The 27,642-nt window shown below is 49.1% G+C and overlaps 1 protein-coding gene across 1 annotated transcript in view; it reads left to right on the top strand.

Moving 5' to 3' along the window:
• Positions 1 to 27,642, top strand: part of bahcc1b (BAH domain and coiled-coil containing 1b) — a 105,809-nt gene that overhangs the window by 60,214 nt on the left and 17,953 nt on the right. Inside the window, exons 4-14 of the mRNA XM_088927734.1 lie at positions 3,908 to 4,033; positions 4,402 to 6,495; positions 6,978 to 7,092; positions 7,363 to 7,571; positions 7,802 to 7,960; positions 11,095 to 11,348; positions 12,624 to 12,963; positions 15,790 to 16,680; positions 20,918 to 21,087; positions 21,556 to 21,692; positions 22,359 to 22,469. Coding sequence (XP_088783860.1) covers positions 3,908 to 4,033; positions 4,402 to 6,495; positions 6,978 to 7,092; positions 7,363 to 7,571; positions 7,802 to 7,960; positions 11,095 to 11,348; positions 12,624 to 12,963; positions 15,790 to 16,680; positions 20,918 to 21,087; positions 21,556 to 21,692; positions 22,359 to 22,469 — 4,606 coding nt within the window. The remainder of the gene's footprint in view (positions 1 to 3,907; positions 4,034 to 4,401; positions 6,496 to 6,977; positions 7,093 to 7,362; positions 7,572 to 7,801; positions 7,961 to 11,094; positions 11,349 to 12,623; positions 12,964 to 15,789; positions 16,681 to 20,917; positions 21,088 to 21,555; positions 21,693 to 22,358; positions 22,470 to 27,642) is intronic.

Genomic DNA, 27,642 nt, shown 5'->3' with positions numbered 1-27,642 from the left:
AAGGAGTGTTTTTGAGGAAAGCATGAGTTAATTGGGTTGTTTGTTGTTTTTTTGTACTGAAACTAAACAAAGCTTCATTCTAAAACGATTATGGGGCATAATTGTAGGCAAACTAATCACAGTAAGCAAAAAGATAGAAGCCGAATTGTTGTTCCCCAATTCTGTAAAACGCTGTGACTCCTGAGTTATTGAAGGAATGTTTGTTCACGCTGTATGTGTAAGTTAAATAACACTTGTCAGTCCATCTAGAACACTTCACTTCTGTCAGAAATATGTCGCTCTCTTTATTTGAAAAGCGTATTATTTTATTTATGAGAATTTTTCTTGATCAGTGATTTTGTGATCACTTTTAGGCAAGGTCTCTGTTTCTGTAAGAAATAGTTGTAGCAACAGGTGCATTGTACAGTAAAGGAACTGCTATCAGACTGCTGGCTCTGCATCTGCTTTTTCTCCTGTCCAATGGAAAGATGTGAAGGCTGTCTAGATCCCCCCTACAGGCTTGAGTTGTCTGTCTTAAGAGAAATATTACCAATGGGAAGAGGCCATTCTAGCCCAAATACCACCACACCCTTCCTCTTGAGCAAATGAATCGCAATTACAGTGTATTATCCTCGTTTTGAGTTATTTACAGAATCAGGGCTATTTGTGCCAAAGCCTTCTCTATACAGCCTCCCCAGACATTTTCAGTCTGTGGTATTCTTCTGTGCTAGACACTTCTCATTCCTTGGCTTTTTCTTTGATAGCTTGTTGCCCAATACATGTATCATTGCCTGGAATTCAAAACCAGAAGAAATAACTGGATATAATGAACCCCAGCAGTTGTTTTCAGGGATCCAATGGACTGTGAGCTCAGATTGACTTTGCTGAGGCGGTAATGAGAAACAAGGTTGTAGAATCTGCTCTCTTTGTTGCGGGGAGCAAGTTCTGGGTGAACAGCCCAAGTGGTGACTTTATATCTGTCCTCCCTCATAAAAGACCATTTTTATTTTCAAAGGCTGATTCATAATAAAAGAGCCGGATGGCCATGTGATTGTATGTGAAAATGCTTTTAAGAGGAGCAGCGTACAATCTGTTTTTCAGAAATCCTGCCCTAGTTTCTTGGGGTTTACTTGTCCTGAAGCCTGTGATGTTCTGCCATGTATGTGTTATGCATTTTAATCCATTTGATGTCCTTTCAGTAACCGTTAACACAAATTTGTATTCAGTTGTACTTGTACCATATGTACATAGAAATCAAGAGGGATGTTTGTAGTCTTAAGAGCAATCTCATAGTATTGTCTCTTATTCTGTGGGTACCTAAGGAAGTGTCTTTTTTCTGCAAACTTCTGCAAATCTTCAATGGATTCATTACTTTTTTTTGGTATGTGCAACTTTAAATGATGCTTGCAGTAATATATGGGACTTTGCAGGGAAAGGCCTCTTGGAATACATAGTGCATGTATGGGACACTGCGGGGACAGACCGATCGGAATGAGCAGTGCATGTATGATGGACTGATCGGAATTGGCAGTGCATGTATGGGATACTGCAGGGAATGGCTGATCGGAATCAGCAGTGCGTGTATGGGACACTGCGGGGAATGACTGATCGGAATCAGCAGTGCGTGTATGGGATACTGTGGGGACAGACCGATCGGAATCGGCAGTGCATGTATGGGATACTGCAGGGAAAGGCCTTTTGGAGTTTGCAGTGTAATTACGGAGGGACGAAGCTGTCAAAACAAAACTCCGGCAAACGCAGAGCTGTGGTGCTTCCCTCGCTAGCCCAGCCGACTCAGACATGTCTGCTGAGCGCCGTAATGCAAACAGAGCTAGCTGTGCTACAGGCCTTGAGGAGGAAAGGGCACTGGGAGCTGGGAGGAACAGATGTGTGCCCCGCTCGCCTTCCAGGGCAGTGGGGGCGGGAGGGGACTGCTGTGAATATTTTAAGGCTGGGGGGGCAAAAAGTCAGAGGCATCTGGAGACTGTATGTTATAGACTAGTGTTTACTTTAGCTGAGCTAGTTAAACTTTTAACGCCATTTAATTAAAGGGCCGGCAGGGGGGCACTCGGTAGGCATTAACCCTTCACAAGCCTGCAAGAATGCAGTTCTTTGAATCAGTTCCACCCCTGATCCTTACCTCCCCCCCACCTCCTCCTATGCTTACAGTCAGCCTTAAACAGAAATCTGCAGTAAGGCACCATCTCCATTCGAATCAAGGACAGTCAACAAGGCTGAGCACTGCACTAGAAATGAGCTGCATGTTAAGAAGTCAGGTTTAGTTGTGCATTAGCAGTGTGCTCTTGTCCAGATGTCTCCAGTCCTGATCCAGGAGAGCTGGTGTGTCTGCAAGTTTTTCAGGTCTCTTTAAAGCAGCAGCATCTGAAGAGCCAGGAAATGATGTTAAATTGGTCCAGTTAAGCCAGTAGGCAGCTGTTTAAAGGTTTAGCTTGCTGAAGAGACATTCCAGCCCTCCAGGACTAGGAGCTGACAGCTGTGTTTTAACTGGAGGCAGGACAGCACTGTGTAATCAGCACTGTGTAATGTGTGAACCATGCCTGCTTAGAGTGCATTAAATGCCACGCAGGAGTTATGGTTCAGAGCGGTGAAGTAAAATAATAACAGTGGTGGAGGTATGATGGAGAACCTAGGCTAAAAATGAAAAACATACCAGCTGCTTCCTGTTTCAGAAAATGGGAAATTTGGTGATTTTTATTTTTTCTTTTACTCAACTTGCTGGTCAATTCACATCATGCAATGCAGTGCACACTTTTGTTCCGGCTGGAAATCTCTGGTGATGCAGCTGAGAGTGGTGTTGTGAGAGAGGACTGTTTCGGCGTCAGATAAGTGCTTTCTCAGTGAAGTCGTTCCCCTGCGGGGATGCAGTTGGGTTCCCTGGGAGAACCAGTGTGGAGGAAAAGCTGGTTCTTGTCCGGCTGACCTCCTGGGTGCAGCTGTGTTCCAGCTCATTCTGGAAAAGACAAGCCCTGCTGATGAAATGGACAGTTTTGTTTTTGTTTGTTTTGAGGAAAGCAGAGTTAGTTTTGCTGTTTTTTTTTATCTTGGTTTATCTTTGTCTGAGAGAAGGAAATTCAATCACTGGACCTTCCAGAACCAAGCTGCTGAAGGAACGGGGTCTTCTCATGATCACATAACTCCTTACTGGTCGACTGTCAGATCCAGGGTTAATATAAAAATGCTTCTGTTAACATGTAACTCTCAGCAGGACTCTTGCCCTAGATGCAGCATAAGAACTGGTCTCCTTCTTATTCCAGAGTCTAAAAACACAAACTTTCTGGTCAACCTATTAGCTCTGCTAATCCCACTCATTGCAAATTCCCTTCCTTTTATTCAAGTCTAGAATAAAAACTCAATCTTTTTTCACTGACTTTCCCCTAAGAAGAGCTTTCGTTCAGGAGTGGGGGATAGTGATTGGCTGATAGACTTCTGTTGGGCTCTGCACTTTTGTAGTGGTTATGAACTTTGCAGAACATCGCAGTGGAAATTGCTATGCACTGGGGTGTTTAAAAGGGTATTAGTTTTGCAACCACTTATCTGATGGTTTTTATCTTAACTATTGCCCACTTTTAAATAAACATGTTAAACCCATGTTTATTTTGCTTTTTTCCCCTTTTCTATTGTATCTGGAATGTTTCAGTGTTGCAGTGGTCTCTGAAAGATGCTTTCCTAAAAAGGCGCTATATAATAAAGTTTAAGAGTTATATCATCCTGAGATGCAAGGCTCCGGTCTTCCTCACTGGTTACTGCTCAGCACTGATGTGAGAATCTACATACAGCACAACCCAGGTGGCACACCAGGCGCTTGAGCTCTGCTCCTATCCAGCGAGGAAATGCTCTTTCCTTACCTTGTGCTGTACTTCTTTAAAACTCCCTCTGTCTCTCCCCCCACCTCTGTTGTCTGTCTCAGCAGCCCCAGGGTATCCCCGCTTTTCAGGGAGTCTGGCCTCCACCTTCCTTCCCATGAGCCATCTGGATCACCATGGCAACAGCAGCGTTCTCTATGGACAGCACCGTTTCTATGACACCCAGAAAGGTGAGTTGACTCCACCATTGCATGAGGAAGGCAAGCGAACGCATCACAGAGCAGGAACGATTCTTGTGAGGAGCAGAGAAAAATCTGATCAGATTTAAACACGCTGATCTCAGACTAGCCAGCGGATGATCCAAGGCCCAGGAGCTAATCTTCAGGCTTGAATGCTGAGTTATCGATCAGAATCCATTAACTTGCAGTTATCACATTCACCTGATTGGAAGCCTCTGCTGAGCCCCTGTTTCACACGATGTTTTTGCTGCTGTTACTTTTTCATCCTCGCCGTGGTCCAAAAAAACAAACAAAAAAGAAGCCAAACACCCAGACACAAGCAGTTCATTTTCCCGTGCCCTTTCTCTCTTATCCCACAGATAACTTCTACCTGAGGGGCCTCCCCTCTCAGCCAGCTCTTCTGTCGGCCAACCACAGCTTCCCGCCCATCTCTCGGGCAGCGCCGGGGCACCCGCTGGGGTCCTGCAGCCGGGAGCGGGACGGGGGCGGGGGGCTGCACAAGAGCCTGAAGGAGGGGGGCGGGGAGCGCGGGGTGGTGCTGGGCGCCAAGGACAAGGACAGGGCCGGCAGCAAGCAGGAGGCCAAGGACAGGCAGCATCACGGGCACCACCCGGGGTCCCACCATCACCCCCAGCACCCGCAGCACCCGGCCGGCCTGGAGGAGGAGAGCGGCAGGGCCCTGGAGCGGCACAAGGCCGGCCTGGCGCTGGACGGCAAAGAGGACCCGCTGGGCAGGGGCAAGCACCTCAGCGCCTGCCTGCTGAGCGCCAAGGTGCTGAACGGGGAGCCCGGGGCCGGCGCCAAGGGGCTGCTGTCCAGCTGCGGCAGCGCCACGGGGGGCGGCCCGGGCAGGCAGGCGGGCAGCCGCTGCGCCAAGGAGGCGGCGATCGGGGAGGTGAGGGTGAGCGGGCACCCGCCGGACTGCCTGGAGAGCCGGCAGATGCTGCACCACTCCGTCTCCTACTCCGTGCCCCCTCCCCTGTCCATGAGCTCCGCGGCCGGCAGGGGGGACCCGGGGGGCTTCCCCTGCCTGCAGCTGCACCCCAGCCACCCCCACCACCCGCACCACCACCACCACCACCACCACCACCACCACCCGGACTTCTACTGCCCCCCACCCCCGCCCCCGCTGGCAGTGCCCTCCGCGCAGGAGAAGGGCTCAGCCGGCGGCGGGCGCGAGCTCAAAGTCACGGGGCCGACTTTCGTGCCTTCGGTGGGGCACCTGGGCGACAAAGCGAGCGGGCCCTTCCAGCTGGCCAGCCCAGACTGCCGGGGCGGGGGCGGAGGCGCCAAGGACAAAACCTTAGACAAGAACAACAACAGTGGCGGCGGCCCTCCCAGCAGCTGCCAGAGAAAGCAGCAGCAGCAGCAGCAGCAGCAGCAGCAGCAGCAGCACGCCTATGGAAAGGCAGACAAGGCTCCCGACTGGCTGCAAAGTAACCATCAGCACTTACAGCAGCAGCAGCAGCAGCAGCATCACCCCAGCGCCCGATCGCGGAGCCTGGAGTGCATCAGCAGCGCTGACTTGGACCTGTTCAGGCCCTCCCTCCCTCAGGGGGCCAAGGGCGGCCCCTCGGGAAAGAGCGGCCCCTACGTCAGCACCCCCCCCTTCCGGGACTGTTCTCACTCGGGTCCTCCCACCTCGCAGCCGTCCGAAGGGAAAGCGGGTCCACCGCAGGGCGGCGGCGGCGGCGGCGGCGGCGGCAGTGGGGCTGGGTGCACTTTACAGCGAGACGGGCAGAAAGTGGCCCGGATCAGGCACCAGCAGCACAACCGGCCCGGGCCGGACAGCACTTCCAGTGAGTTAGCGCCGGGCAGCAGCGGGCAGGACATGAAAAGGAAGCTGGAGTTGGCGTCACTTGGGTACAGCATCAGCGGGCAGCAGCAGCAGCAGCAGCAGCAGCAGCAGCAGCAGCAGCAGCAGGCGCTGCCTTCCTGGGCAGCGCGAGGGCACCAGGCGCAGGCGGAGGAGGAGCAGCGGAAAGCCTACCTGGACTCCTTCAGCAGCAGGCAGCAGGGCCAGCAGCAGCAGCAGGGCATGGCCTCCCAGACCCAGCAGGAAACTGGGCAGCAGGGCAGCCAGGGAGAGAGCAGCGCCATGAAGAGCCTCCTGAAGTACAGCACTCAGCAGCAGCCCCTCCTGCTGTCCCAGAAGAGCCCCTTTGGGGGCCTGGGCAGCCTGAAGACCGCTGGGGGCGGCAGCAGCAGCTGCGCCCTGCAGGACGCCAAGCAGGCCCTGCCCCCCAGGAAGGGCCCGGCCAGTGACGGCGAGAGGTCGGACTGCAGCGGGCGGGGCCGGGAGGCGGGCGACGCCCCCCACGGGGAGGGGGAGGTGCGGCAGCCGCCCGTGGGCATTGCGGTGGCTGTGGCGAGGCAGAGGGAGCCGCCCTGCCGTCCTCTGGATGGGCACCCTGGCCACAGCCGGCAGGGCAGGGTGCTACCGGCTATGAAAGGTGAGGAAGCGCGGCCTTGCGCTGGGCCTGCTAACGAGCAGGGGAGCGTCGAGGTTCTCATTTTTCTGCGGAGGCTAAGAAGTGCGGTGCATGAACTCGCATTGTGTCCTCAGTCCTTAGTCCTGGCGCATGACTGCTTTAGGTGAAAGTTAAGTGATTGTCTCAGCCGAGCCCGAAGCAAATCACTGCTGCCTGTTTCATAACAAGTGAACGCCCCACGTGAGAGGCAGGGAGCTGAAGGCTATGGAAACTGGTGCTGCCAGCTCATGCCCTGGCTTCATACAAGCTCCCAAAGTCATGTAATAATTTGTTGGATCGCAGCTGACTTGTAATGTCTTTGTGTCCCGTTGCGGCATAGAAAACAAATTCCACCCGTTCGTTGTTGTTTTTGTGGTCTTTGTCGATCCCTGTTGCCTTCTCGGTGAATTTTAGACCCGTGTTAGAAAGCCATGCCCCGGCTGAGCCGAGTGTCTCTCCCTCAGGAGTGTCCCGCTCTGTGTTCCCTCTGGACCCGGACAGCGAGGAGGAGAGGAGGAGGCTGTGCGAGGACCCTCTGGGGCTGCCCTGCCTGGACCGGGAGAGAGAGCTGCTCATCAGGTCTGTGAGTCTTCCTGGCTGACATCTCTTCCTGTTCTAACGTTCATCCCTCACCTTTTCACCAGTTAACTGTTTCAGAGCCTTTTGAGGACCTTTTGTGGTGTAAGTACCTCAGTTTTTAAAAATTGTCTAATTATAAGGCGTTCTAAAATGATACTGTCTCTTAATGATGGAATCATAAGTGTTAATGGAAGTATGAAATTCCCATAAAGAGTTTCACAACTATCCCACACAGTTTAATTAATTAATTGTTCTTTGTATTTAAACCAGAGACAACAAAGATCGGGTGGAGTTTGCCAGAATCCATCCCTCCAGCAGCTGCCATGGTGATCTGACCTCTCACCTCATGGTGACAGGTGGAACTTCCTTACAGGCCAGCCAATTAGGAGCTGATCCAGCAGCACATGCCCATCCAGCTCATCACCATTGGATGCCACGGACAGGAAGTCCCTCCTTATGGATGACGGGACATTCCTACGGTCAGTGAAGCAGAGGGGAGTTGGAAGAGGGAGTGGTTTACATTTGACACACAGGTGTTACGATCTGTAATCGGTGTGTTCCATGTATAAACCAATGCCTTGATACTCAATGGAGGGGTGCAGGAGCACCATGCTTGTGTGGAATTCTGCAGTATTGAAGCCTTGCCCCCTCTGTCTCCGTCTTGTTATCCTGATTGTTAACCCTGCTGTCTTGTATTTCCTGTCTGCAGGGATCAGCCATGCAGCTCTGCACCAGAACCTACCCCCTGGCTTCTCTGCAGCCATGCCCAGCCCCCTGCAGCCCGTCCTGCCCATGCCACAAGACCCTCCCACGCAGCTGGTAGTACTGCCCACAGAGCCAGCTGCCCACCCCGCCACCCACCACCTCGGTACGGTGCCCTCTCTTGCTTCTCTGTGGCCTGGTTTCACCTCTCAAGTTCTGTCAGGCAGCAGTGTTGTTTCTGATCATGTTTTTAGCCAGGAGTGCTTAGGGCTTTGTGGTTTCTTGTTCTTTGCATGGCTGGATTGGTGTGGCCCTTGCAGCTGCTTTAGGGGCCAATAAGATTGCTTTTTGAGTAATGTAGGGTTCCCCATTATTACTGGCATAAAAGGAGAGCATTGAACTATGCTATATACATACTGTGCTCCTTATTCTTGTATATTTTAGACCTCAGATGTTATTAGATGAAAATCTTAAGCAAAGATGTCTCAATTACATGTATAACACAAAGAAATATATCTATATTTTGATCATTTTGTTCATTAAGTAGAGTACATATCCTCGTGTGAGTTCTTCAGCCAGTCCATTTTAGATCTGCTTGCGTGTTTAGGATCACTGTCCTCCTGCATGACCCACGTTTGGCAAAGCAGCCCCAAACCATGACTCTCCCACCACCATGCTTGGTGGTCAGGATGAGATTCGACTATTGGCAGGCAGTGTTTGGTTTTGTCACAAAATATGTTTTTTATTATGGCCTGAAAGTTCAGATTTTGATTCTTCTGTCCAGAAAACATTTTTCCCATAGTCTTGAGGATCTTGCTAGAGAGCAGCAGTTTCTTCCTGGCTGTCCTCCCATGAAAACCATTCCCATTCAGTCTTTTCCTGGTGGCTGAGGTATGAGCCCTGACAAGCAGTGAGAGAGGCCTGTAGATCCCTCTGTTACTACAAAGGCCTTTGTGACTTCTAGATGATTTTTCAGGCTGTTCTTGGGAAGATCATGGGTGGATGACCTGTTCCTGGTGGTGCCACTATAGTCTTGAACATTCACCATTTGTAGACAATCTGACAGGGTCATTTAGAGATGGTTTTTAAACCCAGACAGGTGAGTATCAACTACTTCTGAGATCTAGTCCTCTGAAATCTCTTTGGCATGATGTGTTGCCACTAACATGTAAGGCAAAGACCAGACACAAAATGTTTCTGACCACTATAAACACCTCCTGATTCTATTTACCCCTTTAAATTGTGCTTAGTAAACTAGGGGTTCACGTGGCACAATCAAACATTGAATTTGCAAATGTAAATCCATTATCATGGTACTAAATAGGGTATAGTGGCAAGAAATGATCATTTTCATAATTACACTGAGGTTTCACTGACTTGTTCTGTGTTCTGGAGTACTCTGCATATCTCCCTGCTGAACCTTACGAATGAATAGTTCTTTGGTTTGTGTGTCTGACAGACCACTGTAGCAGACAGAGTTAAATGAAGCTGCGCAGGTGACAAAAGCTGTGCGCACTTGATGAAGAAACACAGCAGCCCACTGTCCAGGCCCTTCCTGTTGACTTCCCACCCTGTCCAGTGGGGATCAGAGCCTGGTCTGAGTGGAAACACTGTGTAATCTTCCTGTGCCTCTCGACGAAAATAAAGACAACTGACAAGCGGGGGAAGATTTAACTGATCTGTAGTCTGTGCCTTGTCCCCTGTATAGCAAACAGGCTGTGAAATTTAATTAGTTTTTAGTCTTTAGTGGCGCATTTCCTTCCTCGCTCTGTAGGAGTTCCAGCAGAAAGGGGAAGTGCAACCGCAGAACCCTTCCCCAGGGAAACATTAGCTGAGTCAGGGTAATCTTTTAGAACAAAGGTCCCTGGGTGCCACTTGGGAGAATGAAGGGGGTTGGTGTGTGTGCATATGTGTGTGTGTTGCGGGGGGGGTTGTTGCTGGAGGTGGATAGGTTTATGTTCAGCATGCACATTAATACATACTGCGCACAGCTGTGTGCTGGAAAAGATGTGGGCTAATTCTCAAAGCTGCAAACATTTTGACAGCTGCTCTTCACCTACGGCTCACACAAGCTCGCCAGCTGTATGTGCTTTAAAAGATGTGGGAACTGGTTTATCTGAATGCCTGCATGCCATGACCTAGCTCTTGTGAGGGAGCTGTAGAATGCCACTTATTCTGAAGAGGTGTAAGAGACAGCCTGTTAGTAACTCTAGTTGAAAATTGGGTTTGCTTTCAGCTGGGGCCTGTTTTATTATTAGTTATGTTATTTATGCTTTATATTGTCACTAGCCTCCAGTGTGCACATTGCAAATTGGCAGAAGAGACAGTGCATATCAGATGTTGCTGTGTGGATGACCAGGCGTTCACAGAGGTGTGCAGACCTGTTCTTTAAATAGCTGGGTCTGTCTCATTAAAGCTGTCCAGTGGACCCTGACCCAGCATGTCACGGTGTGCGATTGGCCTCTCATGACAACAAGAAACTGGCTGATGTGAAAGCGTGAAGGTGGTCCTATTCCATTTTTTTTCCTCATTGTGTTCAATCAAATTTTAAATCATTTTGTTCCCCAATAAGGTGTCTCCTCAGCTTGATGGAGGCTGGGAATGAAGTCTTGTATTATATGCAAGATTCACAGAGGCCTTGACTACAAAATTATGCGCACTTTTTGCCTTTACTTAAAAGAACATGTATAAATTTTGAAACATAAAACACATACAGTAGCTGACTTCCTACAAACAAAAGCACTGCTTTGCTTATTATTTTCAAGTCATTTTGAACTTTAAGACTTCTCTGAAAGGAGAGACAGCTATTGAGAATGCGGTACAAGCACACTTAACATTGGTGAGAGTGTCAAGTTCCATTTGGTGTCATACACTAGATTATAATTGACTTCTAAGTTTAACAGCGCACTTTTATTCAAGATGTAGGAACTGTCTTTAACCCACACAACTGAGCACCAGATGATATCAAAGCAGATTTCCGCGGCTTTCTCTCCGAAGCGTATTTTTTGTGATGTTGCTCTCCCTTTGCAAGGTCGGGTTAGAGTGGTGTTAGGAATAAAACGTGAACGTTGAACTCCCGGTTTGTCCCTAGTTAGGTGGCCTGACTAAGACGCGCACGTTGAGTTCAAAAGCATTTCTTTGGAGGAAAAAAAAACAGTACAAGGCTTCGAGAAACCAAAGCACTACATCCAGAGCCAAAATCAATACCAGCCCTCGGTGAGCAGAGCAGGACCCGGGCCTCTGTGTGCCCCCCTGGCCCGGGGGCAGGCTGTGCCTGACGAGACCCTCCTCTCTCCGCAGACGTGATGGAGCAGCCTTCGCTGTGGCCGCCGGTGTACGGCGCCCGAGGGCCCGCCCCTCACATGCAGCACCCCGCCGTCTATTCCCGCTCCCAGTTTCTACGGCAACAGGAGCTCTACGCTCTGCAGCAGCATCAGCACCAGCAGCAGCAGCAGCAGCAGCAGCAGCACCAGCAGCACCAGCAGCAGCAGCAACAGCAGCAGCACAGGGCGGTGCAGGCTGTGGAGTTACAGCACAGGCACAGCCACTCCCAGGTAACACAGAGCACACCCCCATCACGCATAATCGACGCCTTATTGTCCACTTTCCCACAGTCGATACGAGAGAGCTGCCGACACAGAGCAGAGCATTCCCCAGCCGATGGTGTAACAAACATCCTAATTACTGCATTGTCTGACTCTTGCACGCGATACAGTTATTGCACCTCCAGCCAATAACGCAGACGAGACACTGTGCAATTAGCACTCCCACAGCCAATTACATAAAGCAGACACCGTGGAATTACGGCAACCACAGCCTTTAACACAGAGCACTCGCAGCTACTGTCAAGTGACAAAGCGGCCAGGGCAGATGATTATTAATTTTTTTTGTGCTTTCTGTTGTGCCCATTTTTACAGTTGGGCGTTTTACCAAAGTAACCTGAGCGAAGTACCTTGCTCAGGGCACAACCGGCTAGGATTGAATCGTCAGCCTTTCCAGTGACGGGTCCACACTGGTGTTCATCATGCACAGCCACTGTCACTGTAACGCGACTTTCAGAACTAGAACAAGCACTCTGAAGGTTTTTTTGCAATGACTTCTGGTTGCTGGCAGGAGCAGCGGCTTCGCATTATTGTGAAATTCTATCCACACAGTGATACAATAAACAGACACTGTAATGAAAGATGCCAAAGTTCCCGTTCGTTTCCCCCAAACAAGTCTCAAATAGCAACTCTTTGCTTTGGCAGTCTGTAAAAGCCTCTGGCTTGGTGCGACTGTTTTTCTTCAGGGAAAATATAACGCTGGGAACAAAACGAAATACTTGTAGTGTTACGGCAGTAGCTGTGAAGACAGAAATGATGCTGAGAGCCAGCAGGCTGTAAGTCTTTGTCATATTCCCACTGCAGTTCGTAATAAAGGTTTGGTTGGAAGACCAGCTCCCATCAGTCGTTCTATACTGTATATGGACCTTTTGTCCAGTCTATCCCAGGGTTCACTGCGCCAGCGCCCCTCCTTCACAACCACTATGGCAGCCACTCCTTGGTCATAGAGGAGGTTCTTATGACCTCTTCCTCCAGGCCAGGCTGCTGTCCCTGAATACCCAGCAAATCAGCCTGTCGATGAGTGTTGAGTCTTTAGCTCTTTCACACTGGAGTTGGAATGCGTCTCAATTTCAGATTGAGCTGTGCACTCAGATCTAAAAGGACTGGCCCATGCCAGCCTATGTGATATTCTTGTGCTGCCTTTGAGGTGTCAGTAAGACACTACACGGTACTGAACCGGGGGTCTTGTTTGAATCCCTGTTTTAATGATCTGTTCTGCTCTTTCAGCGGAAGGCGGAAGACCCATCCATGGAGCTGGACAACGTGCTGCCCGAGCCTCGGACCCCCAAGACGTCCAAGCCTTTTTCCTTTGCCCCTTCCAACAAAAGCGTCCCCTCCCCCAGTGCCTGTGGTGCCAGGCTGTCCCCCTGCTGCCGTTCTCCCTCCCTGCGCCCGCACCCCAAGAGCACCCCTTGCACCCCTTGCCCTGCCCCCAGCCCTGCCGCTGCTGCCCCCCGCTCCCCCGCCCTCAGCCCCACCCCTCCCCACGCCTCCAAGGGGGCAGAGTCACAGGACAAGAGAGGGGAGGGGCAGCCGCCACAGGATTACCCACAATCCCTGGAGCCTGGTAGGTCCACCCGCTGCTTCAAACTGAACTGCGCTGTATCCTGTTTACTTAAATAAAACTGCAGTCAGCACCAACTACAAAAATCCCATCTTTTTCATCTTCAGCCTCATATGAAAATATTAAGTCAATATCTTCGTGAACAAGTCATCCGTCACACGCGCAATCTGTTTTCTGTGAGTGATTGCGTCTTGATTACTGCCTCAGCTCAGCAATGCTCCAATGATCGCGTTTCTTGACTTGTCTCTCTATTGTTTTCCGACTCTCTCGATAGCTTAGGCATCGTACAAGTATGTTCTTGCTTCTACCTGGAGGAATGTTGTCATCATTCACGATAACGTAGCTTTCCCTGGTTAAAGCAAAGATAGGAGCAGGTGTTGGAAGTCATGCTGCTTATTCCACTTGTATGGAATTAGAGTAAAGAAAACATCTCCTGAACTGTCGAGTTGGGTCTATCTGCACTGAGACACTGAGGTAGTTACTGAAGGAGTGAGATGTCAGTTTCTTTTAAGAAATGCCCTTTCTTCATAACAGTTTGGGCTTGTTTGCAAGTGCTAATACAGGAAATTAGAGTTGCAACTTCTTTTTCTAAGCAGAACATTTTTCTTACTGCAGAGCCTATGTGCGTAGCTCCCGTTAGTTCATCTGAATCCTCCTACCTGCGATACAAAATTCCCATTTCTTCTGGCATCTCCACACGCGATCCCTCACTCCTGCCCTGTTTACCCTTTTCGGGGTATTTACATGCGCAGCCAAGATGTAAACAGCCTAATCCAATTAGGATTTGCTCCGACATCTAATTACAGTGAAACGTGAAATCTGGAAGGCTGCCAGGGACGGTCTAACAAAAGGTGCGATAGTGAAGAGCTCTACAGGGACAGCCCTCTGCCTGTAGACGCGTGTTCTCATTGTGGCTTCTGAGCCGCTGTAGCTCTGCGCTTGTCACCATCTAAACGCTGCACTCTGGCTCCCCAGACGCCTGCCCGTTCATTCAGAAGCAAGACCATCTATCGCTTCTTGTTGCAGGCGTTTTATTTTAATCCATGTAGAATGATCTTCCCTGGGCTATTCATCCCCATTAGATTGGCCTGTTCTTATTACCACTGTGACCCTACCGTCTAGCCTGGCGGGACGAAGGGATCACAGACTCATCGACAAGACATTGTCTTGTTTGTTCTGCATACCTTCTGCAGATACTGTTCCTTCAGCTTTTATAAAGCCAGAGGAGAGACTCGCACATCACCTGATAGTGGGGTCTCAGGCAATGATGGTGGCAGTCAGTGGTGGGCAATTTACTATACTATACTATACTATACTATACTATACTATACTAAGTCTTGCCAGGTGATTTTACAAGACTCTACTTCCTACAAATCCTGACCACTGTCGTTGAGCGGTGTAGCTTGAAACTGAATGAACAACCTTAAGGCTTTACAATCCATCCTGCAGGTCTTTCTAAACAGGCTTTAGAACTGTTTGTCATCTTAAAGCCTGAGAACATCCCACATTTAACTGTTCGCCACAGTAATGTGTGCCTGCAACACTTCATCCTCACCTCTCCAGCCTTGTCACCTCAGCAATTAGTAAATAAATACCCTCTTCTCCACTGCCTTGGACCATCTGCCCTCTTTTTAATTACTAATGTATGGCAGGCTGGCAGGGAGGGCATTTTTAGCATGCCAGAGCAAGGAGGTGCCAGGACATAATTAAAATTAAAGGCTGCTTTATTTCAAATAACACATCCGACGAGCCCGTATCCTCCTCCCCGGGCTGCCGGCACTGCTGTCTTGTCCCAAAACAAAGTGCAAGTAATGAAAGCTCATTACAATTCTCAAGGTTAGGCCTTCAGTAGTGTGCCCAGCTCCTCTTCCCTGGAGAGACAGAGATAAGGGGAAGGTTAGTGACAGGCGGGAAGGAGGGAAAGAAAGGCAGGGGACAGGGACAAGGCGAGGCAGAGGGTAGTGTGGCGACTGAGGTTTTTTACTCACCTCCTGCTTTCGGTGTTTCAGCTTCTTTTCAGGCGATGTGAGAGACAGTTTGGGTACAGGTCTCGGTCATGTATCTTCATGTTTTGCACTGTCCTAGGAAAAGGAATGCGGGGTTGTTGCATGGGCTCGGGTATTTTGAGCTATCTAGCTTCGCCGCGTGCGGAGTGTGTGTGTGAAAGCCAGGAGGCGGCGGCGGGGGGGGGCGAGTGAGGGAGATGGAGAGGGAGGAGGGGAGGTCAGGGAGATTGCAGACGGGGCCCTTCTTATCCTTCAGGGGTCCTTGAGCGGGCCGTAGCGGAAGGATACGCATTCATCTGGCGGTGTTGTCAGGGGGGCGGATGGATACCATCAATAACACGGCTCATGGGGGTGACAGGGCCGGCTCTGCAATCACACCCAGACACCACAGTGTCATCAATATCCAGCCCGGGCCTTGGCACCACAAGCACACACAACTGAGGCATTGACGCAGACATTCACTCCCCGTGAGCAGCACTGCAGAAACACACACACACGCACGCACGCACACACACACACACACACACACACACACGCACACACAATACCTCAACACGTCAAATAATGCATTTCCATTCCCACAGAATGCTAACATATTTTCAGTCAGATAATAGGGGAATCATAAATATGCAGAGGTATGAATGCAGAGAGTTTCATGGTATGCCATGACTTCATCAATTCAGTTACTATTTATTACAATTTATGAAAATCCATGTTAAATGCAGTGAAATGCTCCTTTTCCAGTCCGTGTAAATATGTTTGAGTGGTGCGTGTTTAATTCATTCAGAAGCTCAGATTTGTTTCTCTTTTTGTGTTATTGTAGACCTACCACCTGGATATACTTATCCTGCCATTACCATGGGTTATAGCAGTGGCCCCTCCCCCCAGGATGTGCGATTGGCTGAGCCAGCAGACCTGGAGGCTGTGCAGGCGGAGCCAACTGAGCCCACCCCTCGTTCACTCTCCTCTGTGGGGGAGGGGCCCGAGTGTGAAGAGGTCGTGACCCCTATGAGGACGTTAGAGGAGGAGGAGCCAAAAGCTGTGGAGCCTGGGGGGGGCGTGGAGGGGGGAGGGTCTGTGCCCTGCTGCACCCCTCCTGAGCTGGAGCAGGGCGGGTTGTTCACCTGCACTGCTGCTGAGGACGAGATCTCCAAAACCCCGGTGCCCTGCTCCTCTGCTCCCACTTCTCCGTCTGTGGTGCAGGACGTGGTAGAGGACTCTTTGATATGCAATGAAGATGTGGGCTTGGGAGAGGAAAGGCAAGGGAAGCAGGAGGAAGAAGGCGAGAGAGAGGCGGGCTCGGAGGAGAGAGAAGAGGACCTGGCTCCGGGCTGCTCCGCTGACATCCACGCCTCCGACACGGCAGACAACGAAACATCTCTAGACCCTGGGAGAAAGACTCCCAGCGAAGCCTCTGTGGAGCTGCTGAGAAGCCCCTTGCCCACCCTTTCCTCTCCACAATCCGGTGACCTCAGGCACAGTACCTCGGGGGTCTGGGTGGATTCCTCCTCGCTGACAGAGTGGCCAGCCATGCCCAGCAGCAGCCTGGAGCTGCTGATTGCTGCTGCCCTCTGCGCAGAGAGAGACGACCCTCCCCCTCCTTCCCCAGCCGGGCTGCCCCAGAATTGCCCAGGAACCCGTGGCATGGAGCTGCTCAGTGAGCTGGCATACCTAGAGCTGCAGCAGCATAGGAAGAGCGTGGGACAGAGCCAAGGTGAGCCCGAGCCCTGGGTGCACAGTCTGAGACACCCATGCAGTGGAACCAGAACCGAGAGCCAGAGTGTCACAGCGGTGAAAGAACATAGGTGTTGAGACAGTTCCAGCCAGGCTGGGAACTGCTTTTGGTTGTCTCTCGTTTTTATGATTTAGGGAGCAGTTAGAAAACGCTACAGTAAACAGTTAATAAAGACATGCGAGATGTTTTCTTCTTTTGGATGTCAGTTAATGAAGAAAATTAGTTGGTTTTTTTTAGTTATTGTCCTTTGTTTTTGTGAAGATCTGTTTTCGTAGCTAGAATATTTCTGGGAAACAACTTCAATACCATTCCAAATTCAAAAACATCTGTAAGATGTTAGAAGGGGAATAATAATAAACTATAAGCAAGTACAAAAAATAATGAGTAATTTCCGGTAAAGGCAGGCCGAGCTCGTTGATCACAGGTTCGAGTCTGGGGCACGTCACTAGACATAAGTTACCAGGGTTCTCAGCACAATTGGCTGAGGGGGGAGGTGGGATTAGTTGGCTTGGGCTGTCATCGGCACAGCACCCCCTGTGGCCTCTCAGGCAACCCACAGCCTCATGTTGCAGCTCTCCTCCAGCAGGGAGCTGTGCTGCACGTGACGTGTCAAGAGGCGTGGATGGAAGGTGGGCGGGGCTGAGGAGTCTGCTTAGTCTTGCTCATTCTCTCCCGTGTGCGGTGACAAGGTTCATCGTTGTGAGCCAAGATGCGGGAAATTAAAAAAAAGAAAAAAGGCAAAAAGAAAAATAATGAACAAATCTATCATCAAAAATACATTTGTATAGTCGCACATTTTGTGTATTAAATTGTATGGAGCACACAAACATGCAGGCCTTCACTTATGGATGTCTCAGGTAAAATGTAGAAAGTTTCATGCTATCTACATATAGCTGACTCCATCTTAAAACAGGGAAACTGTTATTCCCCCCGCAATTGCTGTTACACATGCGAGAGTTTTGCTTACACCCCAGTAAAATTGGAAGCATGTTTCTCCTTCAGGGAGTGTGGTCTTGGGAGCCCAGTGGCCAGCGAATTTCCCTCAGAGATGAGCAGCAGGGTCAGTGTGCCCCCAAACTTGCCGGTCTTGCCAGCTGTGCCGCACACCATCCATCTGTGTTTGAATTTGTTTCTTTTGTTGTGTTGATTCCCTCTGAAAATGCTAGAAGAGTTCGCGTCAATGGCAATACAGACTTCTGTTCCGATTTTTTTTTTCTACTGCATGGAGACCTGGAAAAGACCAGGGTTTGAAAACTGGGTTTCAGCAGAAGCAGTTCACTGCCTTTGTGCTTTTGGGAGATAAGATGACAGCCTTTCCCCCATCACCCCCTCCCCCCCCCCATGTCCACGCCCGTCCACTCTCCTCCCCTGCAGTGCAGACCAGACCCTTGGCTGCCATGGGACTCTGTCACTGCAGTGACCCAGGAGTTGAAACCAGCCTCCCCACCCCCTCTGAGAACAGCCAGGCACTCTCCAACTGGCTTCCTTCCTGCGGTTCTCACAGACACCCGCCTTCACAAATCCAGAAAGCAGTTCTGCGTTACCAGATGATGGATCAAATGTTCCCCATAGCCTTGTGGGTTCAGTCGTACCCCTGGAGAATCTGCGTAGAGTATGTTTTAAGATGTGTTTGGACTTGTTTGAAAGAGTAGGAGAATATCTTAAGACTTTCTAATATTAGATCCTCCTCTAGGGTATACCGAACTGGACCCCTTCCATTTAGTTCTGTTTTTCTTTATTTTAGTTCTTTTAACCTTTTTGATCAACCTAATAAGGTTTTGTTTTTTTAACAAAGGCCCCGGCTGTTTTCTTAAACTCCTCTTGAGAAGTATGGTGAGAGTGAAATTCATTTAGTTGAAAAAACAGATGATGTTTCATTGACTCATGAGTATTAGCTTCCTAATTAGGCTCCATTGTTTAAAATGCCTTTAAAAGTTTTTTCTATTCAGGGGCATTGTTTTCTGAATGCAAAAGAAGGTTTTTATTTATGTGAACATCCTGAAGCCTTTTCAGTAATCCCCAAAGAAGCTTTTTTTTTTTCGTGTAACAGTGTTTGTTTCAGACTTGTTTCCTGTCGGGGAGTAAATCTTTTGCGCACAAAATAAAGATACGCGAATGTAAAACCGAAAATTCCCTTCCCCTGTCCACATTAAAAAAACAAACAAACACAGAACGGCCAGAACTTAATTATTCAATTTCCAGACAAAAACACAAACCAACATAAGTAGATTTCACTTAATGTGTTCCATAGTGAAAAATCTCTGCTCTACGGCTTTGGCAGTAGACGATTTTAATCTGGGATTTTAGTCTGTGTGTCCCTCACCTTAGCGGTCTCTGTGCTCCTCCATCATGCCCCAGAATGAAGTACAGTCTCCCCTGAGACTTCCCTGGTCCTGTTACCACAGCTTTTAATCATCCTGCAGCCTCCCCTCCTTTCCTACGGCTCTCATGATGTAATGGTCTCTCTCTGCTCAGTCAGCTCAGCTCGCTTGGTCTCAAGAGCTCTGGCGCTAGGAGAGAGGCATTGATCCTGGCCAGACCATAGCTGCTAATTCAGGAAAGGTCATGTCAGCCAGGTGAGGAAACTCTACCTGGCCAGGCGCTGACATCACAGCTTTGTTCCGGCCCGACTGGCCTCATCCGACCTCTCCGATAAAGGACACACGCAGCCCTGACCGCACCCCCGCACGTCTGTTAAGCGCGAGAGCAGAAGTCGGGGTGCCTGTGGTGCTCGGAGATGAGAGCTGTGCTTCAGCTGGAGCTTAAATACTCCCGAAGCACAGGGGGGCTGCTTCATCTCCTGCTCCCCCACCCCACATTTTCAGGTTTTTGTCTCACCTGGGCCTGTCCATGAGGGCGCAGGGGCTAACAGCTAGGCTCACATACCACCAATACATTGTTTGCTCTGACTCTGCCTGGGATGTGCTCAAATGTTGTTGTTTTTTTTCAATCTTGCCAGTGAAAAGGGTTTCAGAGTTTCCTGAGCTCCAGCAGTTTGGCAGAACAGTTGTGGTCAAACAACCCAGCGCTTACTTACTGCTTATTGTGTCTGCTCCCTCCTACACGAGGGTCTGTGCCCATTCCCGATTGTGCACTCACAATGCAGGGGGAAGTCCGTTTTTCCTTCTCATTTTTGTTCCTTTCTTTTTGGGTTACGGCTCTGCAGATTGGACCGTTTCCACGTCAGCAGTGAGGGCATGTTTGAGAATAAATAGATCGCTCAATAGCTACTTTGCTCCCACAAGTCCGACCCTCCTCTCTCTCTCTCTCACTCTCACTCTCTCTTCACTGCCTGACGCCGCAGTCAGGCTGGAGTGATTGCAGAAAGCTGAGAACATAACATGCCTGTAATTCAGCAGAGCGCTGTATAATCTCCGGTGTGTCCAGGGGGCCAGCCCGGGCTGCCATGAATATTCAAGGCTCATTTGATTGCTGGGCCTGTGAGCGAGACTGCTGTCTTAATGACAGTGATAAATGCAAAGCAACCTTTCTCTTGCAGGGCTCCTTGCTCGCTTGGGTGAGGGCACACAGATAAGCTCCTAGTTAATAGCTATCATCATTGTTGACTGTATGAAAGAGATGCTGAGGAAACTATGCATTCAGTGTACCCTGCGTCGCTGGCTTATGTATGCATGGCTCCTACTGACTGGCATCAGTGTGTGCATTCTGACTTGCGCACATTTGCTTACAAGCTCAAGTCACACATCCATGGTTGCGAACACTCTCAAGCGTGTTCACGAAAAACCTGTTTTTGTCAGGCTTTGTTTTAAGGGAAAAGGAAAAAAATAGAGCAAGAAATCACACATTTCTCGTTTGTTTAATCCCATTAGGCGACACAGTCACAGAATTATTACCTTAGGGAGACAGTGATGCATGAAAGTTTCGGTTTTCTGCCTGCGTTTTAAACATCTTTCTGAAAGTGTTTTGATGGATCGAGATAAATAGCAATGAAAGCTTTGTTTAAGAAAAAAAAATTAATCCCGAAAACCATGCCTTTCTGCATGCAGAAGGACAGTGGCAAATTATACAGTTTAGAAACATGTGGGCTTTTTAACAAAAGCCAGCTTGCTCGACAAAGTGCAGCACTCAGTAAATGTTTACTTTCCCGAATTGCTGTGTCCACCTCCTCAGTCCCCTCCCCCCCCCACCCCCCACCCCCCAGCTCTGGGTGTCTCCTGGGGTAATTAAAAGTAAATGTTTTCTTTGTGCTGTACAGGAGAGGAGCTCTTGACCTTTGACCTGCAGAGCCTGGCCACCCTGGCAGCCGCGCGGTCTCTGGAGCTCAGCCCCCTGGAGGTGGGCAGGGCGGGTACGGAGCGGCACTGCCCAGTCCGCCGGGCTCTCAACCTGCGCAGGAAGTGCAGCTGGACTCCGCGACACGAACCGGTGAGCACCGGAGTGGCACAACCACGATGATACATAGCGAAACTGCGCACAACGAGAAACATTGAAACTCTGATCTAAAATACCTTCAGGCATAGGAACACTTCTTTACACTATAAATATATAAAAATCAGTAAAAAACCTTTCCTAAGTCTTCAGTGGACTTCAAAATCAAAAGCTCCTTTTAGATAGTGGAACAGTATCTCTTTGGATCCACTACAGAGACCGAAAGTGCTGGTGTTTCCCTTGGATTCTCAGGCAAGAATCACCTGCACGCCCTGATCAGTTCCCCTTTTTGCACTGATCCGCCTTGGGAAGGATTTTCATGTCATTTCGACTGTGTCAGCACCCTGAACTGAACAGCCTGTCTGTCCGGCTCTGCGGGGTCAGTTTCTGCCTGTTGTGTCGCGTGTCCGAGACTATGCCCCGGGCTCTGACGCTGGCTGTGTGTCCCCCCTCCCCCCCCTCCAGGTGTGTCCGGTGAAAGTTGCCATGGAGACCATGGATGGGCAGGAGCTGGCCATGCGGGTCAGGCTGGCAGAGCTGCAGAGGCGCTACAAGGAGAAGCAGAGAGAGCTGGCCAAGCTGCAGAGGAAACACGACCACCAGTGAGCACAGCTTCCCTGTTCTAGCAAATACAGAAACGTGAACTTGTCTGCTGTTCAGCTGAGGGGGCTTTGTCAGAGTGTTTCAAATTGTCCCCTGACAATGCTTTCAAGTTGGGAACAAACACGTTATATACATTAGCTAATTGCACATGGCATGGTCAACAGGCACTCTCATCCTTTACACTGTAACTCCTCACATCTCCAGACTTGGTATATCTGCTGTAGTAATGTTGCAGTGAGGCCGTGGTTTTACCATAGTTTCAGCAGGCCTTCACTGTGCTTTACTGCAGTGGAATGGGAGAGTACCTCTGAAAATGTAGTTAACACTATACCGAGAAACTAGAAACATTTATGTGCTAAATCGTGGTATTCCTGTGGTTCGTTGTAGTAAACAATAGTAAAATTGTTAGTAGTCCCACAAGAAAATTGTGGGGAAACCAAAACAAAAGAGCTTAAATGCTATAGTAAATTTACCAGACCTTCACAAAGATCCATTTGGGATTGGTTTTGAACTATTGTACAGTGCCTTGGGTTCAGATCTCACCTAAATCTGCTATTGGAATCTCTGCTGGATCTTTGGAAGTGAGCGAAGAGTGCTACGTCAGTCAGGCGGCTCCTCTTTCGGTCCTCTGCTCAGACTGTCCAACTCCCCACTCCCCCTTCCAGGAAAGAAGAAACGTCTCGCAGCCCTGCCCGCCGCGGCCCGGGGCGGCCCCGAAAGCGGAAGTGTGCCCCGGGAGGGACTGTGGTCCCGGCAGAGGCCCCAAGGAGAGTCAAGTGAGTCCCTGCGCTCTGAGCCGAGAAAGCCGTGTTCCTGCCTGCCCACACAATTCAGTGTACGAGGACAGTGAAATGACCTGCCACCATGGTTATAGCTCTTTGGACTCTCCTTTTGAATTTAAGAGCCCTGGTGGCATGTCAGGATGTGCACATCACTGTTGTTCTTTTAAAGACTGACTGGAAAGCAAGGTAGTGCGAAGGGAGATTAGTTTTGTGCTGTTTGTGTTCCAATCTTGAAATATTTAGCTGGTCTCATTACATGCCAGCTGTGGACTGGGAAGCCCTGATTCATGGCTGGGCTTGGCTGGGTAAGTGATCGCTGCTGTAATTGCCACTAAGGAGGCACGACAAGCATCAGTGAATCACATTTTACACACTCCCCCTCACTGATCGCATTTAAAGATCAGGTCATTAAGGAACTATGGATCTGTGCATCTAAAACAGTGGTGTGAGTGAGCGCTTGCAGCGCACTTAGTGTCTCTAGTCAACCAGAATAGGTTTCCATACTCTGTTAAACGAGAGTAAACAGGAATTAAAATCGCCGGGCTTCTCTAAGTGTGTGCATTCAGAAGGAAGATGGGGGCACCTAGAGGCGTCATTCTCTGTGTGTGACTGGCGAGTTCACTAAACCCGCTAAGCGCGGGAAGAGGCAGTTCTGTCCATCAGGATCGTTTGCTTGCCAGTAGCTGATTGACCGCGCGATCTCAAGCCGTCGTGTCTTGAAAGGTTCCAGGTTATGAGATTCCACCATGTGGTGGTTAGCGTGCTCTAGAGGCGCACAATTCTCATGCGTGAAGCAGCGCCTCCGGGTCTCAGTCTTAAACCCATTCCCTCGCCCTTGCCTCTTGCGTGTTTCCCTGCCCGTCCCGCAGAAAGTCCTTGACTCGGGGTTTACTCGCGCGTGTTCCTGAGCAGTCACGGCGATTTTTAACGCTACGTACGAGTGCGTTGGCCAACATCGGTGCAGACAGGGCCCTCTGGGAAGGGCACAGCCAGCGTGCCAGGGCAGGGGAGGTCCACAGTAATGCGTTTCTAAGAATCCGCTCACCTGTACCCTCCTGCCTGTCAGGGGCGGCACATCTCCCACAAAAACCTGCTGAGTTCCCGACGCCAGTCCCTCTGTGGCCCCATGGTGATGAAAGGATGATCACGTGGATCCACGGAGCGAAAGTAAATCTGCTTGTCAGGCAGAACTTATTGTGTTATGTGAACTGGACCTAAAAGTGGGTTTTCGGGACCTAACTGTATCCTTCGCAGTTTATTCTGTTCCTTTTTTTTTGCACACGAATTATCCGTCGAGTTTAGTTGCATGCTTTTTTCAAATTAAATTGCAGCCTGTTCTGCCCCGGCCCCATGCTGTTCTTCACCCTGCCAGAGTAGGGTGTCTGCGGTGACTCTGAGCATCGTTAGGGCAGAGCCCGGCACAGAGGCATTCGCAGGTGGCAGCGCACGTCACCCCGAGTTCACGTCCGTTCTGTAGGAACCCTCATATTCGTTTAAATTAGGAAAGTTAAAGGAATAATCAGTGCGAGGGGCCAACCCATTAATCATATTTATAAGTTCCATTGATTATGTGGAAGAGTTGAAACACCTCCTGACCCAAGAGGTCTGGTGATATTAATATGATAAAACTAAGCAGTAAAACGCCTCAGTGAAGTCAGAGTTCGGTTATCATTTTGATTAATGTGTTTACTCCTTGAAAACCCGCCTTTGTTTACATCTTGTTGTGCAATTTTAATAATTCAATCAGACCAAGTTACTCCACCTGATTAACAAAATTTCCAGTTTTATTACTGCGCCCTAAATTTAGTCCCTGACTAATTAAGAACTCAGGTTTGAGCGTAATTGCAGCTAAATTACTGATACTATACTTATTTCTGTAATTAATAAACCTGAAGGCAAACAAACAGCTACTTCTACTAAAACAACTCTGGCAGTAATATAGCTCTTAGTAATGATTTATTGCTGCAGTACGCTGAGTAGTTCTCAGAGTTTTTTTAAACACTCCGCAGATGGAGCGTGGTGTCTTGTCCTCTTCTGGTTTCGCCTCATAGACGTGCTCGTTTTATCTTGTAAGGCCATCCGTTCGTTTTCTAACCATTTCATACAATTCAGGGTCACGGGGGAGACAGAGCCTATCCCACAAGCAACCAGCGCAACAAGGGTACACCCTGTCTAGGAGGGCTCTGACAAACACAGACACGCACACGCTCACTCCAGGGCCAGTTTTCCCAGAAGCCAATTAAACTGCCAGTATGTCTTTGGATTGTGGGAGGAAACTGGAGCACCCAGAGGAAATCTGGCACAAACTTGGGGAGAACATACAAACTCCACACACACTGCACCCAAGGAACAGAGCCCAGTACTGCAGGGCAGCAATGCTAACCACTGCACTACCAAGCCGCCCTCTTGTAAGACTGAGAAATGTAAAAAAAATCTTCAGAAAAAAGCCTCTCCCTGTCCCAGAACTTTTAGTATTTGCCCGAAGTTTTCACTGAAGAAGCAGGTTAGCCCACCCCTGACACTGACCGCTGCGTTTTAAACAGTGTTTTATCAGGAAAAGAGACAACCGGAACTGGTCACGTGGTTTTCAGAGCAAGAAAAAGCAGCTTTCAAAAACTTCGTTTCTTGTGTAAAGAGTAGTAAAGGAATTATCTGAGTGTCAATAAAAAGACTTTTTTAAAGACACACTTTTTTACATAAGCGTAAGTTTGAAAAACTCCTATTGAAAGCTCCCAGCTGTGTGAGCCGGTCTCCAGGTAGTGGTGCTGGGTAAGCTAATAGGTGTAAGATGGATAGTTCTTTGCTGTGTGACAGTGGCGGGTGGAAAGATGGTGGAGGGGGTCAAAGATGGTGGAGGGGTCAAAGGTCACGCCGAGAGGGAATGGCAACCGTGAGGGTGGGGGAGGGGTGCGGTATTCAGTGGCAGCCTGTCTCTCCCCAGCCTTGTTCCTAATTCCTGAATGAACAAGAAACCTGGTTGTGAACTGGGCCAGGACGAGCATGGCGGACTCGGCGCCAGGGCACAGCCAGCTGACTGTGAAGGCTGAGCACTTCGGCCTGTTTCTACCCCATCGGTCCACATAGGAAGTATGGAAGCTTAGGAGGTTAACTGCTGAAACTTTTTGCTACACAGCTATTTTAACCCCTCTCCCATTCTAGATTTCTTTCATTACAATTATAGCTTTATTTATACTCTGCATAAATCTTTTGACACTTACTGCTCTCCACTTTACAGACTTGTTCGCTGTGCTTGAGGAATAGGATATAGATTTGAGTGATAACGTGCTGAGAAAATTTGAAAACATCAAAAGGCTGTCATGTCCAATCCTAAAGCAGTGGTGCTGAAAAAAAGGACCCAAGCACTTAAAACAGCTCTAATTTGCTCTACTTTCGCACATGAGCAATTACTTTCCCCATGCTAGGTCTACATATCTTAGATTCCTTTAATTAAGGGTTTGTTTTGTAGTTGTTGACATCAGCACTGTAAAAAAGTCAGCTGGCAAGTCTGAAAGGCGCAGATATCCCTCTCTCTGTGAAGGTATGTGACTTGCTAATGCTGGGAATATTGAATTAAGCTCTCTTTGTATGAGAGCGAATGGAGACTCGGCTAACCTACAGGAAAAGGGGGACTGTTTTCACCTAATCAGTTCTGAAATGGGCTGAAGGAGGGGGGAAATGATGAAGACTGCCTGCGGCTCACCGGCAGAAGGAATGTGACACGAGGCTGACATTTGGCTCTGGAGTTGCATGAGGTCAGGAGAGTGAAAGGTCAGCGCAGAGGGTGCTGGTCAGTGTAGACAGACTCTTGAGTGGCTGAAGGGTATGGGGCACAGGTGGGGGGCCTGGCGCTGAGATCTGTGGCGTCCTCAGCTTCCTGGTTTCATGCTTTCTTTTTCTAGATCACTGCAAATAAAATGAGCATGGGGTGCACGTGCACAGCGATTCAGGACATGGGAATAACTTGCACAGGGGGGGAGGGAGTGTACAGTCAGCAAGCACAAAAGAGTTAGAAATCATTGCTGAAAAAAATGATATTGCAGCTCTCCGACAGCTAAGGAAGAAAGAGAATCCGATTTATTTTGTTGTAAAGAATTCTGCTTCAGTGTATTTATTTTACCTTCACTGAACAGCCGGGGACACTGAGCTCCACGCTTCCACCATGAAAAGGTGTCGGTTTAAACATCAACTGTCATGTTTTGCTCTGGAAAACCTAGAAAGGAGGGTGTAGGATTCACCCACAAGGGCTGCACTGGTCTCTGTGTGTCTCCTTCTCATATACACTGCCTAGGCTTTCCTTTAGGAAAAAAAACAGCAGCCAGCCAACACCTATCATTAGCTATTTAAAATCCGGCGTGTTTGAGGACGTGCAGGTTATGAGAGTGTTATACAGGAGATTAGGACTGGGCTGGGTGGCAGGACCCGTAGAGACGCTGCTGGCCCAGTCGATAGAGGTCAGTGTTTATTGATCCAGTCCGGGGGCTCAGGTCAGCCGGCTCCTCTGGGATTTTGCTTTCTTCCTGCCCCATGTTCATCTTCCCAGTCACCCTGGGGCCCGGGGGATGGGATGTGGGGGTAACAGGACTATTGGCAGCACTGTTCTCCTAAACCCTGCTTCTTGAATGCTGTACCACGTTCTTAGAGCTCTGTAAAAGCCACATTCTGACACACAGCACAGTATTTTTTAACCTGTTTTTCTACTGTACAGCTTCTGGCCAGTTATCATATTCTAATCTTGTTATTATTCTTATAGTGTTTAGTGAACCTGACCTTTGCAGTGTCTTAAAAATAAAGGGATATAATATTAAAATTAGGTTAAAAGGTTGGACTTAGCGTTAATATTAGGAGCTCTGATCCATCCGTTTTCATTTTTTTTCAGAAAATTGAATGAATACAATAATAAAAATGTGCTTTCTTTAATGTGCCTTCAAGTCATTATGATGATAGGTTCTGAATAAACGCATATTGTAAATGCTGTAGCAAATCAGACCTAGTGTGCTCAGTTAGCTGTAAAAAGTATGATAAATATGATAAAATGATACAGGTAAAAGCTTTATTGAGTTCTACACAGACCGAGATGACATTTTAGAACAGTTCATAGAAAAAAAGGTCACAATGATTACACACAACTAAGCGTGGTTAGATTTCTGGAACTTTGACATCTTTATCC

The sequence above is a fragment of the Atractosteus spatula genome, chromosome 11, assembly GCF_055471065.1.
Source record: "Atractosteus spatula isolate fAtrSpa1 chromosome 11, fAtrSpa1.hap1, whole genome shotgun sequence".
NCBI lineage: Eukaryota > Metazoa > Chordata > Actinopteri > Semionotiformes > Lepisosteidae > Atractosteus > Atractosteus spatula.
This window is presented reverse-complemented; position numbering and strand designations above follow the sequence as displayed.